The 25,600-nt window shown below is 41.4% G+C and overlaps 2 protein-coding genes across 3 annotated transcripts in view; one reads left to right on the top strand and one right to left on the bottom strand.

Moving 5' to 3' along the window:
* Positions 1-4,444, top strand: part of LOC125006725 (centromere protein P) — an 82,205-nt gene extending 77,761 nt beyond the window's left edge. For both annotated transcript variants that reach the window (XM_047583035.1, XM_047583034.1), the window contains exons 7-9: positions 3,084-3,163; positions 3,256-3,347; positions 4,161-4,444. In XM_047583035.1, coding sequence (XP_047438991.1) covers positions 3,084-3,163; positions 3,256-3,347; positions 4,161-4,291 — 303 coding nt within the window. In that variant the 3' untranslated portion in view covers positions 4,292-4,444. The remainder of the gene's footprint in view (positions 1-3,083; positions 3,164-3,255; positions 3,348-4,160) is intronic.
* On the bottom strand, positions 4,331-23,939 carry ippk (inositol 1,3,4,5,6-pentakisphosphate 2-kinase). The gene is made up of 14 exons (XM_047583032.1): positions 23,693-23,939; positions 20,412-20,471; positions 17,522-17,617; positions 16,663-16,729; positions 14,679-14,797; positions 14,152-14,241; positions 13,481-13,539; positions 12,393-12,465; positions 11,586-11,738; positions 11,346-11,475; positions 9,414-9,549; positions 9,220-9,322; positions 8,981-9,072; positions 4,331-8,241 (listed from the first exon to the last, which is right to left on the bottom strand). Exons 1-14 carry the CDS (start codon positions 23,771-23,773, stop codon positions 8,007-8,009), a joined length of 1,494 nt encoding a protein of 497 aa, XP_047438988.1. The 5' UTR covers positions 23,774-23,939; the 3' UTR covers positions 4,331-8,006.
* Positions 23,940-25,600: the final 1,661 nt, after the last annotated feature.

A 25,600-nucleotide genomic window follows, 5' to 3' on the forward strand; every position in this document is an offset into this window, starting at 1 on the left:
TCAGACATAGTATAAAATATGAAGTATGATTCAGCTCTGAGGGGAAAATAAACTGGGAGAGGTGACGTTTACATGTAGGTCAGAGGTCACACGGGACCAAACATCTCACTTCAGTGACTCCTCCAAGGGCTTCGTGTGAAACCCTGAAGAAACTCTGAATTAAATCTGAGTGATCATCATAAGACGTCTCTTTAATAATCACCTACGGTTATTTCCATCGTTGTCGAGTGAATCTTATGAGTTAAATGTGACACTTAGTCGACAGTCCTGCCAGGGTCAGGCTGTCATGAGTCTGTGGTTGTGGTTTTTGTGGTGGAATGAGTCGGTCAGAAAGATCTCTGTGATTGGCTGATCGTCTTAGAGAGAGACAGAGACTGAGAGGAGAAATGGAAGTGATGAGAGTAAAGAAAACAAAGGAGGCTACGTGGTTTAATTATCGTCATCTTATCTGAACCTTTAAATACGCAGATAATTTAACAATATATATATATATATTTATCAGGGTCTGGATTGTCCATGATGGACAGCAGCTTATCCAGTGTCCTCCTGTCCCTCACTGAGACAAATGTCTCCAATCATATCACCTTCCAGATGGTCCTACTGATGTCTTTTTTGCTGTTACTATTCCCCCGACAAACCCCAGCAAAATACAGGACACTCTCAGAAACAAGGACGACTGGACTTGTAGTTTCATCCAGGAAGTTTCTGTAGTTCTGAATGACTGACAGGTAACTGGGGGTCGTCTATGTGTTTTGCCCATTCACAGACATAAGGAGACCAGGACTGTCCACCTACACCCCAAAGACAGTCCTCTGAGGACAACAACAACGTCCACATTTTATCCAGATCAGACAAATGGTTTGAAAGAGGACTGAAGGAAGAACATCTTTAAGCCCCGATCACACGTTGAGACTGGGGCCTCGGACTGATACTGGGTCAGTTGGGTCCCTCTCTGGAAGGAAAACACGATCAAAACAGTTTCCGTCACCTACAGCTGAGTGTCTGACCTTTAACAGACACTAGTCATGATGAGCAACGCCGACAGATGTTCCTGTTTATATTCTAATCAGAAGAGAAAAAGCTGCTTGAATGAAAATGTCGTCCAGTTGCACCTGTTTCAGCTTGTTTAGTTTTTTTTTTTTTTTTTTTTTGGACTTCCACTGCGCTGTCATTGTCTGGAATAAATAAAGTGCAGACCAACTGATCAACATGACTGAGGAGAGGTCAGCTCTGTGCACTGGTCTGTAGCTCCAGCCATGTTGCCATGTTTGCTCTTTTGAATGATGAACACAGGAGACTGCCACCTGCTGGTGGGAAGAGGTTCCCCCTCATGCAGGTGCAGAACGTACAGTTCATTAGATTAAGATGCTTTTAAAAACCTAAACATTTTAAGTAGTGTTGCTATCAGACTCTCTTGCTTCAGGCTTCAGCCCCCTGAGCTGTGTCTATACTAGTTAATGACGGTTTAATGACACCAGTGAGTGATCAGAGACGACATTAGAGGAAATGTGCATTTTAAAAGTCTTTTTCTGCATCAGGCTTCCTTCACAGTGTTCTCCTAACTAACTAAAGAAGTGGAAACCCTGATATCAGCTCTACACCAGCTCCACAGGGTCGACCATTATGATGACAAAAAAATACACACAACAAAAAAAAAGAAACAAAGCAAGACCCTGCGAGTTCAGCTGGTTCATTAGAGCTGATTCTGTCTCGACTTGTCTGAATGTATTGAGCCAAACTGACTTCATGTGTAGTGAACGACTTTATTAAACAGTAGTTTATAACCATTTAAAGAATGATGATAGCAGCATTTAATTAGATAGTTTAATAAGTCTGTCAGATTGTTTCTCGTGAAATGTCATAACCCAATCATGACCTATTCCTATTCATTTATGTCTTGTGAGACGTGGTGTTGGTGACATACATGTGGATGTCTGACCCTTTCATTTACATGGATTCATACACTCAGTCTGCCTGTTACAGAGGTCGTAGTGCATTAGATTTAAAAGTGTTCCGGATGGAAAAAAACATGAGCTGGGCTGCATATAAAATACTGTGAGTTTGAATGGACGGAGAGAAAAAGAGGAGTGTTCACATTCAGAGTGTTCAGTGTGGACCTGAAACCTGTGAGTAATCTGAGCTGGGTTTATTATTCTCCGCTTTTCTCTCGTGCTTTTCTTTGGGTTTTATTTGAAGATGTTTATCATCATTTAAAGGGACGACGGCCCATGAGGCTGAGCAGAAGGTTTCCTTCTGGTCTCGTTCAGCAGCTCGTTCCTTTATTCCAGACAAAAACACTGCAGATGTCTCCGCTCTGAGTCACCTGGACACACCTCTCATGGTGGAAAACACGGCCTCGGGGTCTCGGGGTGTTTGTGTGTGTGTGTGTGTGTGTGTGTGTGTGTTTGTGTGTGTGAGATACATCAGATTTACGGCGCGTTGTCACCCTGACGTTCAGGCGTCGTTAACCTAAACACGGTTTCTCCTCAAACCTTCTGATGAGAAACAAAACTGGAAACTTTCAACTGGAGCTGAAGCCACGTTCATTTATCAACATTTAATCTACGCAAGACCTCACGCTCCAAACATTGGCTGCTTTTCATCAGGCTGTTGCAGATTCATGTGGCTGTAAAATGTTGGAGTGAAGATCAGAGATATTGAGATGTTGTAGCGCCGACTGCAGGACGACTGTAGAACACAGTGGTCGTTTCACCAAGTCTCTTTAAATGACCTTAAGACTCAGTTAGTGTGTTTGATGGTTTGATTTTGTGATAAATATCAGACTAAATTCTTTATCTCTGCGTTTTTTCATTATTTCTGGGATTATTGCTGTGATATTTGACCGTCTCTGAGTAATTTAGTTTAAATTAAAAAGAAAAACAATGTTTTCAGAGATAAATTTGGACCTTCCTTCAGTGTCTTTTATGTCTTGGTTTTAAGATAAATATCAGAATAAATTCTTTAATTATTGTTTAATTAATTCTTTAATTAAAAGCCACACTGAGCTCAAACGGACGTCAACAGACTTTTCTAAACTCATTTAATTGATCTGCTTTGACTCTGTCTTCATTCTGCCTCTGCAGGAGAAGTATCCGTCCGTCGTCTCTCTTCCTGGAGGCCCCAGGTCAGAGGTCATGACCCTCAATCACCCAGAGCTTCCTGGGTAAATACTCGTCTCATCCTGAAAGCAACAAAATAAAAAACAACTTAGTAGAAGCTTAAATCTATGACGTCGTGTTGGTTTTTCATTCCCAGCTGTGTCCTGTTCGTTCATTGGTCGGTTGATGTTTCCAGAGAAGGAGTCGTCGCTCCAAAGATCGACCTGCTGACAAAGATCCCAGAGACTGGTGAGACTTTACCTGAACTAACGTCAAACCAAACACAAACACTGATGCTCTGTGAACTCTAGTTTGGTCATTTTAAGTCACACACGATAATTAATAGACCATTTTTATAACGTTACATAGCAAAACCCGGGCTAACGTACATATACAAAATAAATATCAGCACTATTACTGTTATTCTGACTAAATACCCTGAGATATTATATTTAAGTATTTAAGTTTCTCACAAAAAACACAATGTGGAGGTGTTATTCGTGTCTGCTGCCCTGAGCTTTGTCTGCAGGCTCCTCCGATGCCAGATGTTGAACTTGTAGCTTGTAGCATTTGTAGCTTTTTCTGTGATTGTAGCAGATAAATTATTCACCCAGAAAGAAAAGTGAGCTTTGAGTTTCTACTGTAAGTCTCAGATTTTCTCATAATTTCCAACTGTTTATTCAAAGAAATATGAAGAATGAATGAGATTAAATGTGTGTGATGAATGTTTAGATCTTCATCATTTATTTTTGTTTTTTTTTTTTAAAAAAAAAAGCAGCCTGACCTGACCCTCATGTTCAAGACTTTAAATAACTTGAAGTGATATAAGAAATTAAGATATTTATGCTCAATATTATGTCAATTCAATTTAGCAATGAATGGTTAAAACTTGATGAGGAATTTCAAATGTCAGTAATTATTTATTCTTTCCAGGGGAAATTACAGAAATAAAAAGTGTAATAATTTACTATGAGGTTTGTGCAGAATAATTTTCCAGGTGAGATGATGATGATGATGATGATGATGATGCTGACGGTGGTTTTTGTTCCTGTGTTTCTGCAGCCCTGCGGCTGTTCCCCTCACAGGCAGTAGGTGGCGCTGGTGAGGCCTTTCAGAGTTTGCTGAGAGTTGTGGGACCTGAAGCAGCCATAGAGTCCATCATCAGAGCGGTCAGCCTCTCTCAGGACATTTAACTTCAGGCCGTTTCACACACAGAGGAGACACAGCAGCGGTTTAGTCTCTTAGAAATCTTTATTTTAATAGAAAGAGCACGACTGCGACAGCTGTAACAGCGGAGCTCATCGGTCAAAATCTACAAAAATAAATAATTTAAATACAAAATGCCAGACAGCAGTGTCGCCTTTGTATTCTCAAATAGTTTTCTTCTTTCAGCTATTTACACACACACACACACACACACACACACACACACACGTAGTTATTAGAAGTCTGGAGGTATCACAGTGATGTGATGCTTCACTGGACCAACGCTCAGGCAGCAACCGACCGATCAGAGCTTCGACTCCAGGTCTGGACGTCTCTGAATCCATGAGAACAGTTATTGCTGCTTTTAAAGCAGCTTCATATTAAAAACTCAACCTAGAAGTGATTCAACAGAATTACTTACTGACACTTAGTTCACTCGTCGCCCGACGGCAAAAAGTTTACTCACTTACGTCAAAATGTCACGTTGTTCTAGTCGTCAACACTTATTTATTCATCCTTCAAAACTAGTGACAAACTGACCTGTTAAGATATTACTTAACATTTTATTTTCTGGCATGTTATATTATAATTAATCTATTATAATATATTTTCCTTCATCACAATCTGGAAAATCTACACTAGATTCTCAGCTTCCTCTTTGTCTGGATTAAAATAATTAGTTTTGAACTTTGGGACGTTTCTTACTTTTATTTTCTACACGGACGTTTTAACCTGAGGACAGATGTTTGTAGTCAATATGTTGTCGAGTCCCTGTATGTGAAATGTGAAGGCACCAGCTTTCAATTTTGAAACACAAATTACCAACTAATAATAATTAACAACAACTAGAGACTTGAATTTTCACTTCCTGATCAACTACAATGAAACAGCCTAATGTCGTATAGAGTCGTTCCAACCTCATAATTTAAATCTCTAAATTTAACCGTTTTTCACATTGACAGTAAAAATCAAAATAGATCTTTAGATTTTAATGAGAAACATCTTCCTTTCAGACGTAGATGTAACATTTTTAGGTCGTGTTCACACGTTCTAGAGACGAGTCCAGACCTCTGACTCCCATCAGCCTTTGCTGCCTGTGGCGTCGTCATTTCAACAGAACGATCAGTGGTTGGTTCAGTTCTCTGCTGTCCACACTCCAACCTCTCACTCCTCCCTGTGCCAGACGTCCACTGTGGCTGATGTGGTCGTTAAAGTCCGTCCTCTACAGAGCTCTTCATGAAGGCGTCTTCAAACCGTATTCAACTTTTTTTTTTTTTTTTTAGTGTTCGGATTTAACGGATCACATCAGCTCCAGACGACACGTCTGATGACGGGAGATCAGATTGAAATGGAGTGTGGAGGATTTTTTCTCTTTGGGTTGTGTAGTGTCATTAGTTTCCAGACGTCTGATTGGCTGGTGGAGGAGGTTGGAGAGCGGACGCTGTAAACAGGAACTGAAGTCAAGTGTTACCAGTTAATCTAAAGCCTTCATCAGTGCTGCTGGTTCAGGAGGACGCCCCCATCCCCAGAAACCTCCCAGCGCTCCTGAATGCATCATTTGTTTGTTTTTTTTTTTTTTTTTTTTTGTTTCCAAACATCAGTGGAGCCGGTCGAGCTCCCGTTTGGGTCGTGAGGAGTTTGAGGTACCGAGAGTTCACGCTGCGTCCACAGCAGCTCAGACGCTGATCTGAACGCAGCCTGTAACAAAGTGAGTTATCTCAACGCACGCGCACCAACCCGCCCTCCAGTCCCACCACAACATTTAGGCACATGAACAAACGCACGACACAAACGACCACAAACAAGCCACTTATGGCACGAGAACCAGCAGAGCAGCAGCATGAAGCCCGGTCCGTCTGAAGACGACTCGTCTGTTACCCAGCAGCCCTTTCTCCGGTGAGTCAGTCACATTTTAATCGCTCTTTAATCTCAACCAGACGTACGGCCGCGTTCGGTCCTCAGTTCACCGACGGTCGCTCCGCGCGCCTCTCGGGACGACGGAGGAATGATTCAGTGAAAGTTAGTGATGTAGTGATGACCTCTCAGCAATTCAGTTTGATTCAAGGTGGTGGATCCCGACTCGTGGCCCACGAGAGACGGAGCGAACCGTCGGAGAACTGAGGCCAAATGAAACCGTACCGTTTAGAAAACTATGTTATCACCACGTTAGTGAGAAGAGGAATGTTAGATGACCTCTGAGAACGATAAGAGTTTAAGAGACGCGTCTCTCTTCAAAACAAGAGCAGGGTTTACGTTGAAGAAGGTCAGAGGTCACAGCTGAACATTAAAGGGTCAGTTTACCACACTCCAGTGAAACAGCTGTTATAAATAATACTTGAAATTATTTGTAATTTAATACATAATAATAATAATAATAATGATACATGAAGCTCAGTGTGGAGACATGATCTGAGCACTTCCAGTATCATTAACTTAAATAAACACTGACAGTGTCAACAGGAAGTGATGTTTATGTCCAGCTGTCATAGTGGATTAAATGTTTACTTTCATGTTTCCTCCCCTCCCTATAGTCCCATCAGACGTCTTATTGCTGCCTTCAAACCCAGTCATGTTTACATGTTTACTGAACGGCGCCCTCTTGTGGTATTCACAAGGTGTGACGCAGTCACTGACATCAACATGTAGCAGATGAACTATATTGTCATTTAGTGGTGAAGTTTGCATTTGTTCCATCTTAAGTTTGATACATCTCCTTCGTTGGCTGAATGCAGCCTTTGATCCACATTTAAAGGTATTAGCTTCCTACGTGAAGTGAACAGACTCCCTATGTTGCAACTGAGCTTAATTTGAAGCAGCAGCATTTGTTCAGGTTAAAGATTTCTGCCTCAGAAACTCAACACAATGAAGCAGAACTCGGTGTTAAAAAATAAATATTAATTCAACCTCTTTTCAGAAACCGTGACTTTAACGTCTCCAGTGTTTCCTGACGACTAACAGGTGTTTAATATTATCATTGGAGCAGAGACATGAAGCTCCCAAAACTTTCTGCTGGACTGGTGGCACTATTTTTCCTCTTTATTTGGGTGAACTGATCCTTTAATGACACTCAACTCCCCGATGAAACAGAATAAAGTCACAGTTTGACCTGATCCTGACGAGAGTTTGCCACAAAGATCATGAAACGTTGCGTCGCCTCATTGGTTTCTGAATCACTCATCAGATCCTTCGTGTTGCCTTCGCTGCGTCTCTGTGGCCGCAGAGAAGACAACAAGCACTTCTGTTACCACGGTGACCCCGGAGGACACCGACAGGCCACGCCCACATTCAGGAGACAACATACGTCAGCACAGCTCCACACCCGGCCCGTCTCTCATCACCTCCACCTCTACTTTCTTCTTCCCTCTTTCAAGCTTTTGAAGCGTTGCCATGGTGACCGACTAGGGTCAGACCAGGAAGTCGGTGCCAAATCGTTGTCGCCAAAAGGAGACAACAGAGCTTCCTGTGAGTTTTCCTAATAAATACAACACAGAGCGGCGGTGGTTTCGGCCTCCTCCTCGAGGCCAGGGTGAGAAGTCGGGTTGCCATGACGACACAAATGCTCTTGAGTGAGTAACATAGCTGATGAAAGTCGCTTGGATTTTAATTGTTGCTGAGCAGCAGCCAGAGCTGACGCCCGTCTGCACGAAGAGAAAGTGCCGCAGCAGGACAAACAGCTGTGTCATCTCCTCTGGACCCGGACGGTCACATCGCGTGGAAGACCAGCGTGCAGTCCTCCCTCTCTGCGGCCGCGAAGATACCGGGGTACGGCGACAGAGAGGCCTTGGGCAAGGCACCACCAGTCTTCAGGTAGCAGGAGACGATCTTCTGGTCCAGACGCAGCTGGCGGGGGATGCTGTCGTACGGCTTAGGGTCCAAATCCAAGATGGAGACGGAATAGGAGAAAGCAGGAGGTCTGAAGTCCCTGAGCCGCCTCTGACTGCAGAGACAGGAGAGAGGAGGACGATTAGACCTTTTTACTACTGATGCTATGAGCCTTCACCTAAACAGCCACTTTGTTCACAGCTATGTTTTTGAGCAGCAGCCTTCATCACCACCTCCTGTAGTTTGGGATTGTTGGATGATTTTTGTGGAGTGGATGTTTTTTACATTTGATATCAGAAAAAAAAATCTGATTCTATTAAAACATATTCTGCTCTTGTTTACTTTAACATCTCAGCAGATTTTTTCCTCCAGTCACTTAACTAGAGCACTAAGCATCGCTACTGATCATTCATTATTCCTGTATTAAATGAATAATGTTGTCATTGGTTACAATGGTTTTGTATCTTCACTCCAGTTTCACATCTTTCATCAAACTTTTACATCTTAATTAAATTAGATGCAGAAACAATTAATGTATTTTAAAAAAGAAATGAAAACAAGGATTTTAATTATTTGATTACCCAGGAGACCTATCCATCTTTCTTTTTTTTTTTACCGCTGTCTGATGGAGTTTGAAGGTCTGTTAATAGTTTGGTGACCCACAAGTGAGAAACAACTAAAACAGTCCCGTAGGCTGAAGTTAAATCACAACCACGTGAGCCTGGTTCATCTCAGCCGCTTGTTAAATGTAGAAATGTTCAAGGAAACAAGGAAGTGACTAGAGAACATTTTCATTCAGACGCAGAGAAAGTTAATCAAACTCCATTTAGTTTCTACTGATGATGTGTTCTTACCCCTCATCATCATCTTCTTCCTCACTGCTTGGCACGAGGGCGATCATGATGGAGCAGTCCTTGGCTGTCATGGCAACGCGATACTGATGGACCTGAGGACAAACAAGCAGCAGTTAGACTAAAGCAGGCACATCTCATAACACTGGTGACATGACATCTGTAACTATGGATCTACAATCACAAACAGGCTGATTTCTCTCTGGTTTCTATTTGTTTTGTTCCTTAAACTTGAGTCTGACCTTGGCTGCAGCGTACTCCACGGAGCCGTCATCCTCGGCCGAACATTTCTGCATCTTCTCCAGGAAGGCCTCGTTGTACGGTCCATCTATCTGCAGACGTGTCCTGACACAGACGGGAAGTGGAGCCAGACAATTCAGTGATTCATGAGTGAGATTAAGAGTTCTGTTCTGGTTCTGCTTTGACTCAGCGTTACCTCTCCTTGGGGAAGTCGTGTAGGTGTTGCTCTACTCTCCGGTAAAGAGGATAAAGTCCCTCAATGTCCAGAGTGTCCAACATCTGAGTCTGAAGGATCCTGGACAAAACACTGTCGCTGGGTAAACCCTGAGAACCTGCAGACACAGACACGGGTGTTAGAAATGTTTAAAAACAACAACGGGCACATGCATGGGTCTGGTTTTCACTTTCACACATTTGCAGAATCAAAGGATGTTCTGAGCAAAATGTTTGTACTGATCCGAACAGATCAGTCTTGTTTAATGCAAATGTCATCATGTGTTAAGAGAAAGAATGAAGGAGGATGAATTAAGGGAGAATATGATAAATCATTTATATGACTGCTGCACAGATTTTCAAATGACCCAGACTGAATGAATGAAACCTTCAATTAAGTAAGAGGTCGGAAGGAGCACTGAGATCTAACAGCTGTAAATTAAAGTCTGTGCACGAGACAGGAAATAATGTCTCTAATGTAAAGTGCACCACTTTTCAAAGGACACTCAGAAGGCTCTTGTCATTTAACATCCTTCTCCTTTGAACATTTAAATACAAAAACATGATAATCTAGAATGAATTGACTGTAGACTTAGCTCTTCCTAGCCTACCAGCTAATAGCAGCTCTTCTCGTTTCCCCATTTAAAAAGATGAACAGAGCCGTGTATTAGAGAGAGTCTGTCTCTCCAATCATGGGCGCCGTGTTAGAGACACAGGAGTCTACAGTGTAACCCTGTGGGGCGGATGTGCTACCTTGATAAAATCGCTTCTTTTCACCATTAACGGGCCAACGTCCGTCAATATGTAAAAGGCCCTGACTTAAATATCCCAGCGTCTACTTACTTTAAATATCTTAAATGAGCCTGTAAAATGCTTTGTTGCCCAATCACCTCATCAGTCACTGAGCTGTGTTTACTTTCTCCTCAGTCTCCATGTTCATCCATCGCTATTAAAAGTTTGAAATTACTCAGAAAAGTTATAAATAAACAGAAATAATGAAAATGAAACTAGTCTTACTGTTCTTTAGTATTATCAGTGTAACATTAGCACACTAGTCGTAATAACTTAGTAGTAACCGAGGCAAAGTTACGCGTCAATTAAATTGACATAAATTACAAACACACATGGGTTTCACAGTATATATGATGGTAGCTGATATTTTTCTAAGCCTAAGTCTAGATAACTAGCTAATATAAGGCTAGCATAAGGCTAGCATAAGGCTTGGTTAACCTCAAACTTAATCCATTTGTAAAGTGGTGTTGGGCGTTTTTGAGATCAAGGTGTAACTTTATTTTTCCTGTATAAAATCTTAACAAACATCAAACACAGACATTGACATTTGCCTCATCACATAATAGGGAGAAATCAGCTGACATCCAGTTCTTCCTTTTAATCCTCTGCTCCCATAACTTTTTCCGTTTCTGTTCCGTTCACTGGGGAAACGGTGGAGTTTCCCCCGTGTTTTCCTGATCCTGTGCTGGAGCCGCAGGCTGAGCACTGTGGCATGTTTTAACTTTTAATCCAATTTTATTCTCTGTTAGTGCCACTTCTCTATGGATGAATATTGGTTAAATGTATCTAACCTGGCTATCTAACATGTGACAGCTCAGAACCAATCAGTTTAGCGGGACGGCTCAGACGGTCCATCCCCTAGTCGGCCAGACTCTCTGATATACGCTGGTGTGGTGTCTTCATACTTTAAATACTTGGACTGCTGTTATAACAGATACCTTTCTCAGTTAAGTGAGGATTATCTTATCTTAAACCCATCAAATGGCAACACTGTTATTTAGTCAGATAAGTAAAATAAACCAGTTTGGATGATAAATAAACAAGAACGTTTTTATCATGTTAGTAAATTTCAGATCAGTGAAGCAGAATGAAAACTACAGGAAGTCAACAAAGAGCCTCTGACCGTGACGAATCCTCTCCTTGTTGAAGACACTCGCTTCACAGAAGCTCCGTCCTTCTCCTCGTCTGTCCGTCACCATCCCTCCGTCCTCTCCACCTCCTCCTCCTCCACTCAGGAGTGCGTTCACCAGAACCTAGAGAGAGAGAAGTTTTCATATGAAGCTTCACTAAAAGTGATTTATGTTGTATGAAACGTTGTGTGTCTGTGCTGTAGTGTTAGTGCTGTTGTGCCGAGTGTGTTTACCTGGATGAAGTCGTTCAGTACGGCCTTGCTGGGGATGTGACTATTGATTCGATTGTTTCCGTAGAGGAAGTAAGGTCTAAGATGATGCAGCAGAGAGGTCAGGTCCACAGAGTCGTCACTGCCCTCCTTACTGCTGAAGATACACTGACCACCCTGAAAAACACACACACACACACACACACACACACACACACACACACACACACACACACACACACACACACACACACACACACACACACACACACACACACACACACACACACACACACACACACACACACACACACACACACACACACACACACACACAGGCCTTGTGTCAAGTGTGAGAATCTAATGATGAATTTCTGTTCACTTCATTTAAATCAGTTTTAAAGCACATGTCCTGGATCTGGTACAAAAGAAGATTTATCTGGTGACCGTTAGTTCTTTGAGTCTGGTCAGTCGCACAAAATCTCCTGGAAACTCTTAAATTACATCACAACACCTGCACAGACTGGACTGTCACCAGCTTTTGTTTGACTCTCCACAGCTTTTCTCTTTCACCTTTAGTGATGGTTTTATCGCTCCATTAATTATCAGACCTAGACGGATTTCAGACAGACTACAAACACCACGTTTATCATCGCACGCTTCACTTCTTCCTTCCTGAGCAGCAGAGGCAGTAACACAGTGAGTTTTGTGGGATTCTCACTGAAACTGAAAGCGTTTTATTTTGCAGAACAAACACGGTGGGACTCGCTCTGATCTTAAACTGAAAGTACGAACACGGACCTGAAGGGTCACACAGAGTCAAAGCCTCACCTTGAATATTTTGAAGTTGTTCTGAGGTTCTTCTATCAGGTGTCTGATGGCAAAGTGCATTCTCTGTCTGTTCCTAAACCACAAGAGAAAATCACAGCAGATCAGATAAAATACATTCTCACTATTTCGATTAGAAATAGCACGTGTGAGGCACATGTAGAAAGCTTCCAACACATGTAACGTCACAATAACTAACAAGAAGTAATATACTAAAAATAAAAACATTACATTTCTGTAAAAGATGAGCACAAATAACACGTTAATGTTTCCTCAGAATACACCACGTCACTGGGAACTTATGAAAACAAATCTGTTCAAATATAATAGAAACGGCATCAGAAAGGCTGTAAATGGAGTCGGTGTCTCTATTATTTAGCCTTTAAAATTATAGTGTGCGTCAGTACAACTGAACAAGTACAACAAACCACAGCCTCCACAATGAAAACACAGATGAATCAACAGCGTTTCAGTTATTTTAAATAAAGTCTCCACAACATAAACTTTAATAAAGCTCAAAAGTAAATAAGACTTTCAGCGGGCCTGTTTCGTTAAAATGTTTTCATTAGTGCACTTTGTGAACTGGCAAGTGAGGGCATGATGCAAACGCAGGAATCTTTGGCTCGGAGCGCCGCTGACGATGTTTACTTTTCAAGTACAGAGCGGCAACAACAAGAAGAGCCAGCTCCATTTAAACGCCCCACTAACAACATCCTGTAGCCGGACACCACGGGGCACCACAGGGCTCCCTCAGAGGACCCTCAGAGGACCCATGTCCCAGGGAAGGCGGTCATAATGTTGTGCCTGATCAGTGCAAATAGCCACACATGCAGAGTCCACTGAGTTTACAGTGTTGATCTGAACTGAGAGACATCGTTCCCACAGAAACACCAGCTGCTCCACACAGAATATCACAAACACACAGAAATAATATTTAAGCTCCTGCTAACACTGATACATTATTCACATGTTTGCGGCTGCAGCAGCAGCAGCACTGTCACTGGCTTTGCTGCCATTTTTTTTTTTTTTTTTTGGACGTCCACTGGCCCTGAAGGCAGCAGTTTAAAAAAAGCACAGCAGCAGCGTCTCACCCTGAGAACAGGTCCAGAGGACAGTACAGACTGTGTCTCTTCCACTTCCCATTGGCCACCTGGACAGAGAGATAACACACAGGAATGAAGGAAGAAATGTCAGAGACGGAAATAACCGAACGCTGATCGACTTTCTAAACCGCTGGTTCAGAGTGTGATTCGATACTTTTAACCTTGCGCGTTCATCCTGATCTGATGCTTCTTTTGAATCAACAATGACATTTGTTCAAGCTTTTTATTACATGTTGACTGGTTTCAGCCTTTTTATTCCACAGTTTTTCCAAATGTTTTGTCATTTGAAGGGTCACGTTTTAATGAAGCTTAAAAAACACACCAATAAGTAAAACTGTCCAAGTTAATGTAGAATTTAAACTTTTATATACCAAGTGTAATCAAGTTTTTCATTCATTTTATTCTTTTTTTTCCCCTATCAGGTCATCCCTACTTTTTAACTTTGTTCTGAAAAGTATAATAATAAATAGTCTAATAAATAAATGAGTGATAATAATAAATTAGATAACATAAAGCTTTCAGCAGTGATGAACAGGTGTCTGTGCTTCAGCTACTTTGTACTAATGGGTTTTAGTCAAAGTGACGTAGATACGTTGGTTCGTGTTGCGACTCTTATCAACCGTGTGCAGTTAGGTTGTTTTGTGTCGTACTGTTCTTACCTTGTAGTGTTGGTGCATGCAGAAGCGACACACTTTGGTCTTGATGTCTTTGCTAACGTGTTTTGGGGACGGCAGGAAGCCACATTTAGGCTGAAAACACAACAGGAAAAAAAAAAACAAAAAAAGAATCAGCCAAGTCACTCACAGTCACACACAGATTATGTCTGCATGACTAAGGTCTGTCTGAAAAATGAGTGTAACACAGCAGCTTCTCAGGAAGGAGAGCGTCTGTTTTATTAACACATTTACATTTCTCTATTAGGAAAACATGCTTCCCCTTCTTCCCTAAACAGCAGCACTATTATCACCTCACAAAGCCAGAAAAGGCCTTTAAAAAAAGAACAACAACTGTGTGTGTGTGTGTGTGTGTGTGTGTGTGTGTGTGTGTGTGTGTGTGCAGACTTGTACAGCTATCTTTCTGAGGACATTTGTGCAAAGTGGGGAAGTTTTGTCAATGCAATGCCTATGAATGTCCTCACTAAAACAGCCGTGCGTGTGTGTGTGTGCGTGTGCGTGTGCGTGTGTACCTTGATCTCGATGCAGATGGGAGGAGTGTGTGTCAGCTGGCGGAGGGTTGGAGATGTCAGGTCGGGCAGACACAGCGCACAGCCGCTGTAGATGTCCATCACTTTATCACAACGCCAGGCTGAGAGACACACAAACATGATACGTGATGTGATATATTCGCCATAATATTATGACCACCTCCCTAACCTCCCAAACAGCGCTGACCTGTTGACTCCACTACCCCTCTGAAGTTGTGCTCTGGTGTCTCACCGTGTAGGACAGGCATGTCAAACTCAGTTTGGCTCTGGGGCCGGATCCAGACTTTCTGTTCTCAGGTGGGCCGGATCAGTAAAAGAATGTCAACTCCAAATATTTAGCTTTGTTTTTCAGTACTATGCTTTATCATTCAGCCTACATTTGTAGCCTAACCTACATATTATAATCACGGATGACAAGGGATCTTTTCTAAGCACAACACATTTATTCAAAACCAATGGGAAAAAAATGATTTTTCATGTTTGGCCGTGAATGTGTTAACAACTGGTTTATTTTAACAGTTGAGTGAATGCAGTTTTACACCTGAACCAACTCACCACACTAAACAAACTCAAGTGGGAGCTATAAAAAAAATATTTTCGCCTTAATTGTCATACTGCTTTGAAATAAATGAAAAAAGAAATACAAAATAAAATAAAATAAAATAAATAAATAAATAAATAAGTTATAGCAGTGCATGGGCAATAGGATTAGACTACATCAGATCAAACTACTAGGCTGGGCCTACTGAAGTTGAGAATATTCTGCACAATATTAATTGTCTTTAATATGACATACTTGTCTTTATGGTGAGTGGCGCCGAACATTAAACTCTTTGAACACTGCAACTTGCTGATTACATACCAAGCACACTGGTTTTGCATTCACTTCTGTGAATAAATACTTCTCGGTCCATTTCTCCTGGAAAACTCTGCACTCCGTGTCCACTCTTCTTTTTTTTTGACAGTGCCATTTTGGGAAGGGTGTGTTGACCGATAACTTGTTTAGTAGTGGTGAATGGTGAAGCAAGATTGCCGGTTTATTTTTACTTGGACACATCACGTTGCGAATGTTTATTTCCTGTAACTAACTCGTGTCAGTGCCGCATGCTTGACGTGAGCGCTTTTACACATTTACTGCCCTCTAGCGGCCGGAGGGAGCATTTGGTTTGTATTTATTTTAAAAAATCACAACTTTTAATAGAAATTAGCTAGAGACTCGCTTCTTTTTTTGACATACTCAGAAATTTATGCCGGGCCGGATTAAATGACCCAACGGGCCGGGTCCGGCCCGCGGGCCGTATGTTTGACATGCCTGGTGTAGGAGCTGTCTACAGTGGACAGCATGGACGCCCTGACTGTCCTGCAGCTGCACCAACCAAACAAACAGACCCACTGTGTGATCTGACTCCGCTCTGTCTGAACCAGCATCAACCTGTTCAGCAGACTGAGCTCCAGTAGCTTGTCTCTTGGATTAGACCTGGGTCTCACCTCTTCCTTTTACCACTGCAGACCAGGAACGACCCACAAGGAGATGGTCTGATCCCACCGCCTATCGTCACAATTTGACCCACATTTTTCCTCTTAACATCAACTATATCATGAGATATTCTCACCTGGGGAAGAAGGGTATCGGTATTTCTAGTTGTACAGAAGAGAACGCTCTTAAATGTGAATGCAGTTTATATGTTTTACTTTGAAATAGTATTTTAGAACCTGGGAGGAACTAGTTAATTCACAAAATGATGACAGATATATTTTCTTTTTATTTCCCAGTTGCTGTGTTTTCTTTATTCTTAAGCTATTCTGAGAAAGACTGATTCAGTTAAATAAAAATAACTGTGGCACATAATGACATATTATAAACTGAGCATTAGAGGCGTTCACAGGCTGATTCTCAGTTAACTACAGACTGAACTTTTATACTGATGTTACTAAAAAATGTAAACAAGTGTAGTTTAAATCTTACCTGGTCTCTGTTGTTGAACTTTGATTGACAGTTGTCGCACAAACTCCAAAGGCAGCTTAACAACTTCCTGTAAATGGAAACAGAGTCACTTTAGTCTGCGAGCAGAACATTTATGACTCAGCTACAAACTATTTAAGTTCATCATCAGTGTGATCAAAACTGGTTTATCGTAGAAGGGATTATGTGCAGAGTGAGCGGAGCTGTACTCAACCACTCCCATCAGCTTATTACACAGAATTTAACAATCACATTCCTCACTTGGTCTGTATTGAATTTGGAGCGTTGTCCAAAGTAAGACGACCAGATTCAGCTGTTGAATCTAAAATTAGGCTTCATCTGACCTGGAAAATGATTCTCATGTGCTAAATGCCCTCTAGACTTCAACACTGAGGCTCGTTTCTACTTCGACGTTGATGTGAATCTCTTTTGAAAATGCGTAATACAATCATGTGATAAACCAGAGTCACTTTTTTTCTTCGCCCTCGTCTTGTCACAGGATGCACAGCTGCTGGCCAAAGGTACTTTTATTGATGAACTAGATATATATACAGCCTGGTCCTGGGGTTTAGGGTCAGATACGTGTTTATACACAGATAAAACACAGACAACTGGACGGAGGTTAGAGACGTCTTCAAGAAACCTCTTCATGTCCAGGTGCATTTGTTTTAGCTTTATTTTAGGTAGTTATCGTCTCTGTCGGTGTAGAAAGTTTCAATCTTATTGAATTGGGGGTAATGTGTCCAAAAAAAGACAGCACGGATCCATTTTTACACTTTTTAGGGGTGCAAAGTTAAATTTGTAGAGTTCCTTTAATGTTTGTTGAGATGAAACGCATGTAAAAGTGAATTAAAGTTCTTACCCCGCTGTGGATGAACTTCTCCCCCAACAGGCTGCTCATAACATTCGAGCTGAAGTCAACAATGTTCTGGATCTGCCTGAAGGCCTGCTCAGCTGTCTGCAGGACAAACAAGAACAGGACGCCAGGTAAACAGCATGTTTGTCCTCTTTTGACCCTTTAGGTCAAATGTTACAACAGAGGTGGAGTTATCTGGTCTCTGTGGCAGAAAGACGCAGAAAGAGCGTCAAGACACAAAGTCATCTCAGTGTCCTAGAAAAGACCGATCACCATCACCGCTTTTCACCCTGACTCCTTCCCTCTCATATCTTCAGTCAAAAGAAAAAAGTCTCTTATTCCACTGACATAGACAAATACCAACACTCAGAGCTTTGTAAACTAGATTAAGGAGTAAAACATTTCCACAGAACTAGCCACAAACGTTCATAGCTAACAGCGAAAAAGAAAAAAAAAATAATAATAACAGAAAATACAACATGAAATGGACACAGCTGTTCAGACCAGGATGTCACGGTTCAGGAGTGACAAATGTGTCTCATCCACTTCTGCAATACATCGTCCCGTTAATGATGTACAGCTGCTGCACTGCTGTGTCAGAGTTACTTCCTTTCATGCATGAACATGTAGCAGCTGGTCATAGCTGTCGTCTTTGTGTCGCTATACTTCTTGGTCAGGACAGTCTGCTTTCTCTGCCTGTAGTTATTAGTGATCTATACCCTAAACCACATTAGGCACCATCAAATCAACCGGGACACACATTTATAACCACACACGTTTTGTGAATACCAGCTGACTGACGAGGAGGTGGCGCTTTCATGTATTCTGATCTGTATGCATGAACGAAGACTGCTCCTTTTACATCCGTGCCAATGAAGTCACAATGGCAGAACTTTAGAGGCCCCAGTTTTTCCATTTTCTGTGCTTGCACGGATTTCAACTAATCTCCCACGAGTTTTTAAGTGTGTGAGTTGTTGCATTAGCGTCAGCCCTGGTACGAAAAGTCTTGACAGTCAGAAGAAGCCGACAAGCAGCAGTCGATTTGAATTCAGGGCTGGGCAAAGCCGCACATTTGGAGAACTCTGCTCTGAAGTCTACAGTCTGACCAGGATACAAAAACAACCACAATGACATGAGCTCTATGTAAATGAGTGGCTGCACTAAGAAACTTTGAAAGAAACTACTACTGCAGAAAACGGGTGTGAACCAGAGCTTAAACCTCGTCCTCTGTTTACGTGTTAGCTCAGAGCCTTAAGTCCCCTCAGACTGACATTCAGTTACAACACACGACTGTGAGTTATTGACAAACAAAAAAAAAGCTGCAGGTTGAGGACATTGTGTGTTTTAAGCCAACTGCCTTGTTTGATTTGGTGATGTGTTTAACTTTTCCTTAATAAACACCAGGGACTGACTCCATAAACATCTGCGAGGATGTTGCCCTGATAATTTCACAAAGGACCACTTGTGATTTTCTGTAGCTGGTTACATCTATAACGTCTTGTTAACTGGGCTTCTCTTCAGCGTCGAACTTAAATCATTTCACAGGAAATAAGACGGTGACAATTCTTAAAATAAAACTGGTTTAACTTTACTTCTCTTTCATATTAATACTTTTAACTTGTGTGTTAACAGAGCTTTAATCATGCAGCTCCGTCTCCCACACAGATTTCACTATATGTATAATCATTCTTTCATTTTGAAAACACTTTCCTGGAGATGTGTGTGAAGGTTCAGTCGCCCAGGTCATGGTAAATCCAAAGGCATTTTTAAAAAAAAAAAAAAAAAAGGCACCTGGACATGCAAAGTTTCCTGAACAGGTTTCACCACTCGTCAAAGTAGCTTCTTCAGTTGTAAAGGACGGGTGGGGGAGGGCTGGGGTTTAAAGAGAAAACTTTGTGGGCGTCACCCACCAGCAACTTACTGGACCAGTGTCTGTTAACAACCAGATATTTACCTGTCACTGCAGGAGACTGTCTGGCCCCGTCCCTTCTCTCCAATGAATGCTGCTCGTATGAACCATTGTCACTTGGAAACTCCGGTCTTAAGGCTGTCAAAGGCTTCAGTGTTTGTTAGGTGTGTTTTTGTTCCTTCTCCGTACCTTCCTTCCTTGTGTGTACAGTTTGTAGGTTTCTGAAGGGCCCCAGCTTGTGTTACAGGAGACGGTGGGAATCAAATAATAGATGCTGAGTTTTCTTAACACTGATTGGTCTCTACATGTCAAGTTGCCTCCATTTAATGTTTTTGGATATTTTCTTCAAGACCAAAACCTTTCTTAGTCTCATGTGGAGCAGCACACTAGTAGAGTACTTCGGCTGGAGAAATCTGGTTCAGACTTCGCACAGTGTCAGGGGTTCAGCCCAGGTTATCTTGTAATGGGAGTTGTTTAGGAATTCGGTCTTGTGTGGGAGCACAAACTGCTCCCACACTAATCAGTGCAGCCACTGAAGAGCAACAGCAATAACAATTGTGGTAATAAAACAGGATGCACGCATGTTAGCAAACATCATCTCCAGCACCAGACAGAAGCGAGTGGATGAACTGCGCTGATCTTAAACAGGCGGCAACAACCAAACAAAGTGAAGAAGTTATTTGAGTTATAAACGCATTCTGGATTAACATGACCTGGAGGACTGAGGACCTTCACAGACAAAAACAAACAAACTCAACTCGGCTCGGCTCAGTTCAACGAGGAAATCAGAACAACTGCACGTCAACACAATCACTCTAAAATTAGAATCTGACACAATTTGGTGATTAAATTCTGGCTTAAATTGTACTCTGCCTTTCTGGCTTATTTCCAAATGATTACATGTGCGTCTATTGTAAAAAAGAAAATAAGAAAATAGTTTACAATGACATGTGAACATTTTCTGTTAGACTGTAGACTTATATTTACCTGCGGTGGGTTTTCAGAGTCCTCGGCCGGATATTTGAGCAGACGTAAAACTCTGGGAAGCTGCAAGAACAGGAACAGAGCAGAAGCTCAGGTAAGCTCAGTGAAACCACAGCTAAGCCGAGTCATCGGGGCAGGTTGAAATACAATCAGTTTTCCCACAGCGCAACAGGAACAGGGAGTCTATTCTGCAACATCTGGGGTGCGTCAGGTTAAAAAAACCTGAGTGGGCTTTAACAGCATACCAGGGATTGTAATCCTACAAATATTTGCGTCAGAGTGCAAGTCCGGTCTTGACTCTGTCTACGGCACAATGAAGCACGATATGATTAAATATTAACGGTTAAAACAAACGACAGTAACTATTTTTTTCAGGGTATGAGGACCTAAGGAAAAATCCATGTACCTGAGAACATTGTGTCAGAACAGACACCAGGTTTTATTGAACTGTAGTAATCTAATTATTATATAAATACTTTTATAAATTAACATTTGCATAGAATAATTCAGGTTATTTTAAAGGTTCAGTGTGTCTGATTAAAGCTGGATTTCTTAGACCTACGGCGTACACCTTACATACAGAAATATTCTACATATTGCAGCAGGGCAGACCAAGAACAGTAGTTTTTACTCATCATTCAGGTCATTCAGGAGCTGGACAACCACAAAAATCCTCCCTCCTTGTGCCTCCTACACATCGTCTACTCAGATGTCTTCTCGCTTATCTGTTGTAATGATTTTCAGAAAAGTAACTGTTGGTCAGTGTTCATCATCTCCAGATTCAGATGTGAACACACCCACACAGTGAGATTGCATTGAGAGATCTGATCTCCGACCACAATTAGAGGTGATCTAGGTCACATGTGTCCGCATTCCTTTGGTAGTTTGCTCCTGCGTCAGTGGAGTTTTTCCCTCATTCGTTCAGGAAAAAACACACAACCCTATTAGAAATGATCCAAAGAGAAGGAAAAACCACCGTAAGGAGGTCGGTTGTTTTTCCCCTTGCAGCTGTTAACCAACAAAAAAATAAATATGAACAGGAATGAATAAAGTATTTAACACGAATATGTGAGTGTGATTCTGTCATTAAATATGCGTGTGGTTAATTATCGATGCGATCGTGCTGATAACGAGCCGTGTGTGTTTAAGTTACCCATTTCCTCAGTTGCTGATGTCTTACTTTAACTTCATTACAAGAGATTACGTGCATATGGAAAATTCCAGGGCTGGAGTTATAATCTGAGTTTTGTTCAGATCTTACTAATATCGGGGCGGAGCTCAATAAATATGTCTGCCCAAGACGTGACACACACGAACATATTAATTGTTCTTGTTTCTGGAGTAGCAGCAGTGATCCTTTAGCTGCTGTTAAAATAATCTACCGAGCCCCAGATGATGTGGGTGTTTATTTGCATACAGACTGAAAAACTGAGATTGGATCTGGAGACATATTTTAAAGTCTGAACACACATACTTAAAGCTGGTCACTTCCAGGCTGTGAGAAACTCACCACAGCGGACTAGCTTTTACTCAGCCTGACAAAAGTACAACGCTCACACTGGAATAGGCTAATATGTAGATACCTTGCAGGAGTATAAACCAATATTTAGAGGACTTTTAGAGGAATTTGTGTCTGATCATCTGTAACTATTAATTGTGAGTGTTTTGTTAAGGTGCCACTAAAAGTCTACATGTCTGTACAGGGGAGGGGGGTATTCAGTTGGTTCCAATCTGCAAACTCATCGCTAAATGCCATAAACGATGCCTCAACAGTCAAACATCTTTGAGATAAAAACTGATTTAAATGTGAACTTTTACTGTTAATTTAGCGTGAGTACAGTAAAAGTCATACTTGCCTTGTCTGAACATTTCTGCTCATATCAACACTGACTGTATAGCTGATTACACGCAGATAAGAGGAACAAATCTACTCAAGAAAATCAGGTTTCTCTACTCTCAACAACAGACATTGTGTTTCTTATTTCCACGAAGACTACAGCGAGAAAATCCACTCGATGATTCATGAGTTCGGGACATGTACGGCCCTTTAAGCTTGAAGGACATTACTGCCTATTCTTACCTCCCCTTCAACAGGTGTGACACTGAAAGAGTTTGACAGGAGGTAATCAGATACCTGGACAACTCCAGTCATAAATATGTTGAAATAGCCAAATAAGAACATTTCGTTTGTTGTCTTTATCCATTTACCCCAGAGTGTGAGATGTGACTCACCCTATTACCATCTGTTTACACTACTTAGTGACAGTGATTCATAATTACGCCATATACTGACATTTAATGGCAGGAACACAAACTTCACCACATCTTTGAAATATGCACGTGGCGTCTGACAACAAAACCAAGGGAAGCAGAGGACTTAAATAATCATCAAATACGTCTGATCACATTGGACTGAGTCCATTCAACTGAGTGGACCCAGTGTTTGGACCATTTAATACTTGACTATCTCTAACATACCGTGCTGGACAAGTAGGACTGAAACTTAGATATGGTTATCAGACATGTTTCAAACACCAAGTTACATGCAAATCAAAAACCTGAAACACTAGTCCTTGCTCAGGTCCTTCGATGTCTGTTACACTTCAATACCGTAATGCAAACATTGAAGGCAAAAAGCTTGAGATGAAGGCTATAGTACTCCTGCCCTGTTAACATTTGCCCCAACAACAATATGAACAGGCCGGTCCAGTGAGGAGCATTTGATCAGTTTCACCACATTCCTCACTTTGACAGGGCCCAGAAACCTTCATCGCGACAGAGGTGGGCTGAAGCAGCAGTAGCCTCGTAAAGCGTTTCTGTGGCTGCGTCTCCTCTACCAGCAGCTGGGTGGAAAAACTAGAAGCTAAATTAGCTCGCCAGCACTCCGTGAGGTTTTCTGTATTTTAACCCTCAACGCCACGCAGACACTACGTGACCCCAGCGGCACGAGAGACTACGTGTATCACTGTCATGCCCTAGTTATTATTGGGTTTATACGCGCTGTCGTTCCCGTGTAACAATCTTCAGAAAGGGTTGAACTAATCTGAACAACTAGCATGCCGGCTAAGCTAGCAGACACAGTCTCGCGGTAACGATGGATGTAAATCGTGGCAGATGACATTTCACTTTTACTCGTTGTTACATTTTCGCAAGGTTTACAAACAATGAACAGCGGCACCGATCTGAAGCTTATACGGAGTTGGTAAAAAAGTGAAAGCGGACGGTGGGTGTCACTTCTCCAACTTGAACTAGCTCCGTGCTAGCACCGCGTTAGCGTAGCTCACCTGTACGTGTGAGACCACCAAGCTCTTGTTCCCCTCTCCGTGATACTTCCAGTCGTTTTCGTCCATTTTGTCCAGTTCCATCACACCCGCGGCGACAAACTGATACCACGTCTTCGGCCAGGGAGGGACTCGCTAAGACACAGCGACATACAAGTACTGCGACTTGTACTCTACTGTGTCCGCCTGCAGTAATTCAGAAGAAGAACCAGGGGAGGACCGAGCTGCTGTTGCCCCGGACAACCAAGTCACCGACTACCACAATACTACTTCCTGATGTAGCTTTAAAATAAAAGTCAGATGTCGCGTTTGGAAAAGTCATGAAATTTGAAAATAAAACAAAAAAATATATATTGTAAGCAGTGCTAAACTATTAAAATGTATTTTTCGTTGTTTTTAAATACTGGTGGCAATCATATTGTGATAAACTTATAATTGCAACCTCTTCTTACTTTATGTCCTCCACCAAAACGAAACATTTATTTTTATATATTTTTCCTCTTTTTTCCGGTTAAGTGTTTGCATCTTGACTCGACCTCTGATGGGCACGAAGAGGAACCTCTCCCCGTTATCCGCCACCCGCGGAGGGCCCGGCTGGTCGGCTGTGATTGGTCAGAGGAAACGGGAACTTCTGGGCTGGACAGGTGGGTGGGACACATGGGTGGGGAAGTACAAAAATAAAAAAAAAAGAGTTGTATTTTGGCTTTTTGACAGCGTGACAAATGACAGGATTTTGAAATACAAGCCTATAGAAAATCATGTGATGAATGAGTAATAGTAATAACGGCAGGCGGGAAGAAAAAGGTTTCAAAATGAAAGATTATTAATTTGTTCAAAGTACAATTGGGACAAAATGCTGCTTAAACTTAATGCAAATACAATGATAATTAAACAATATAATATAAAACAGCACAAGGACATGTTCTTTATTGATTCATGAGAACTTTTACACATGACTACTTAACATACATTGTGTTGATAACACTTTTCTGAATAAAACTGAATATAAAAATGTTAAAACTCTTGTACCTTTGTAATGGAGTGTGTTTATATTTGTATTTTTAATTAAGGGACTTAATACTTCCTCCACCAAAACATGGGAAACACAAAGTCCTTCTTAGTTTTTACTCAAAACAACAAGTATACTTTAATTTAATCCACTTGTATTTGTTGGAAAGTCATTGTTTGTGACTCATAATAATTTATTGAAATGCTGTTTTCTGACAATGCTCTGACAAATTATCTGAGATTAATGTATCGCAAAAAAAAAATGAAGATTTTGTCTCTGCATAACTGTGGGTAATTCTACAAATATAAAATTTAGTTTGATGGGCACAAGGATTTATTTATATACCTCAGTCATATATTATTCAAACCATGCACATGTGGTTTTCACTAATTTCCAAGAAGACATCGTGCAGAGAAATCTGCAGGAGGGTTGGTGTCTGCAGGATGGGAGACAGATCAACAGTTTTGTACTTGAAGTGTGTTCAAAAAAGTTGAAAACAAGGGCAACAGGACAACAGTAAAAGCCACCTGGATATAGATGACAATCACTTGACACATTGACTTCTCACTATTTATCAAATGTGCATTTTGTTTGTTGTGCACACAACACATGTAAAGATTTATCAGAATTAACACTGGAAAAACCCTCATTTGTATTTTGTAAATCTTCTAATGATGCTGTATTCTCTGCATTACTTTCACAGCACAGTCGTGCAGCTTTTACTTGACTCAGTTAACTAGTCAAATAGAGAATAAGAAGAAACTTTAATAAAATATATTTGCCACATTGGACAAGAAAGAGATTTTAAAAAATGGCATAAAATGACATAAAATCTGAATTTTCATTATGTCACCTGTGAATTATAGCAAGTCTTCAGTCAATGTATACAAAACAAAGCTAAA

This window comes from Mugil cephalus, chromosome 4, assembly GCF_022458985.1.
Source record: "Mugil cephalus isolate CIBA_MC_2020 chromosome 4, CIBA_Mcephalus_1.1, whole genome shotgun sequence".
In the NCBI taxonomy this organism is placed as follows: domain Eukaryota; kingdom Metazoa; phylum Chordata; class Actinopteri; order Mugiliformes; family Mugilidae; genus Mugil; species Mugil cephalus.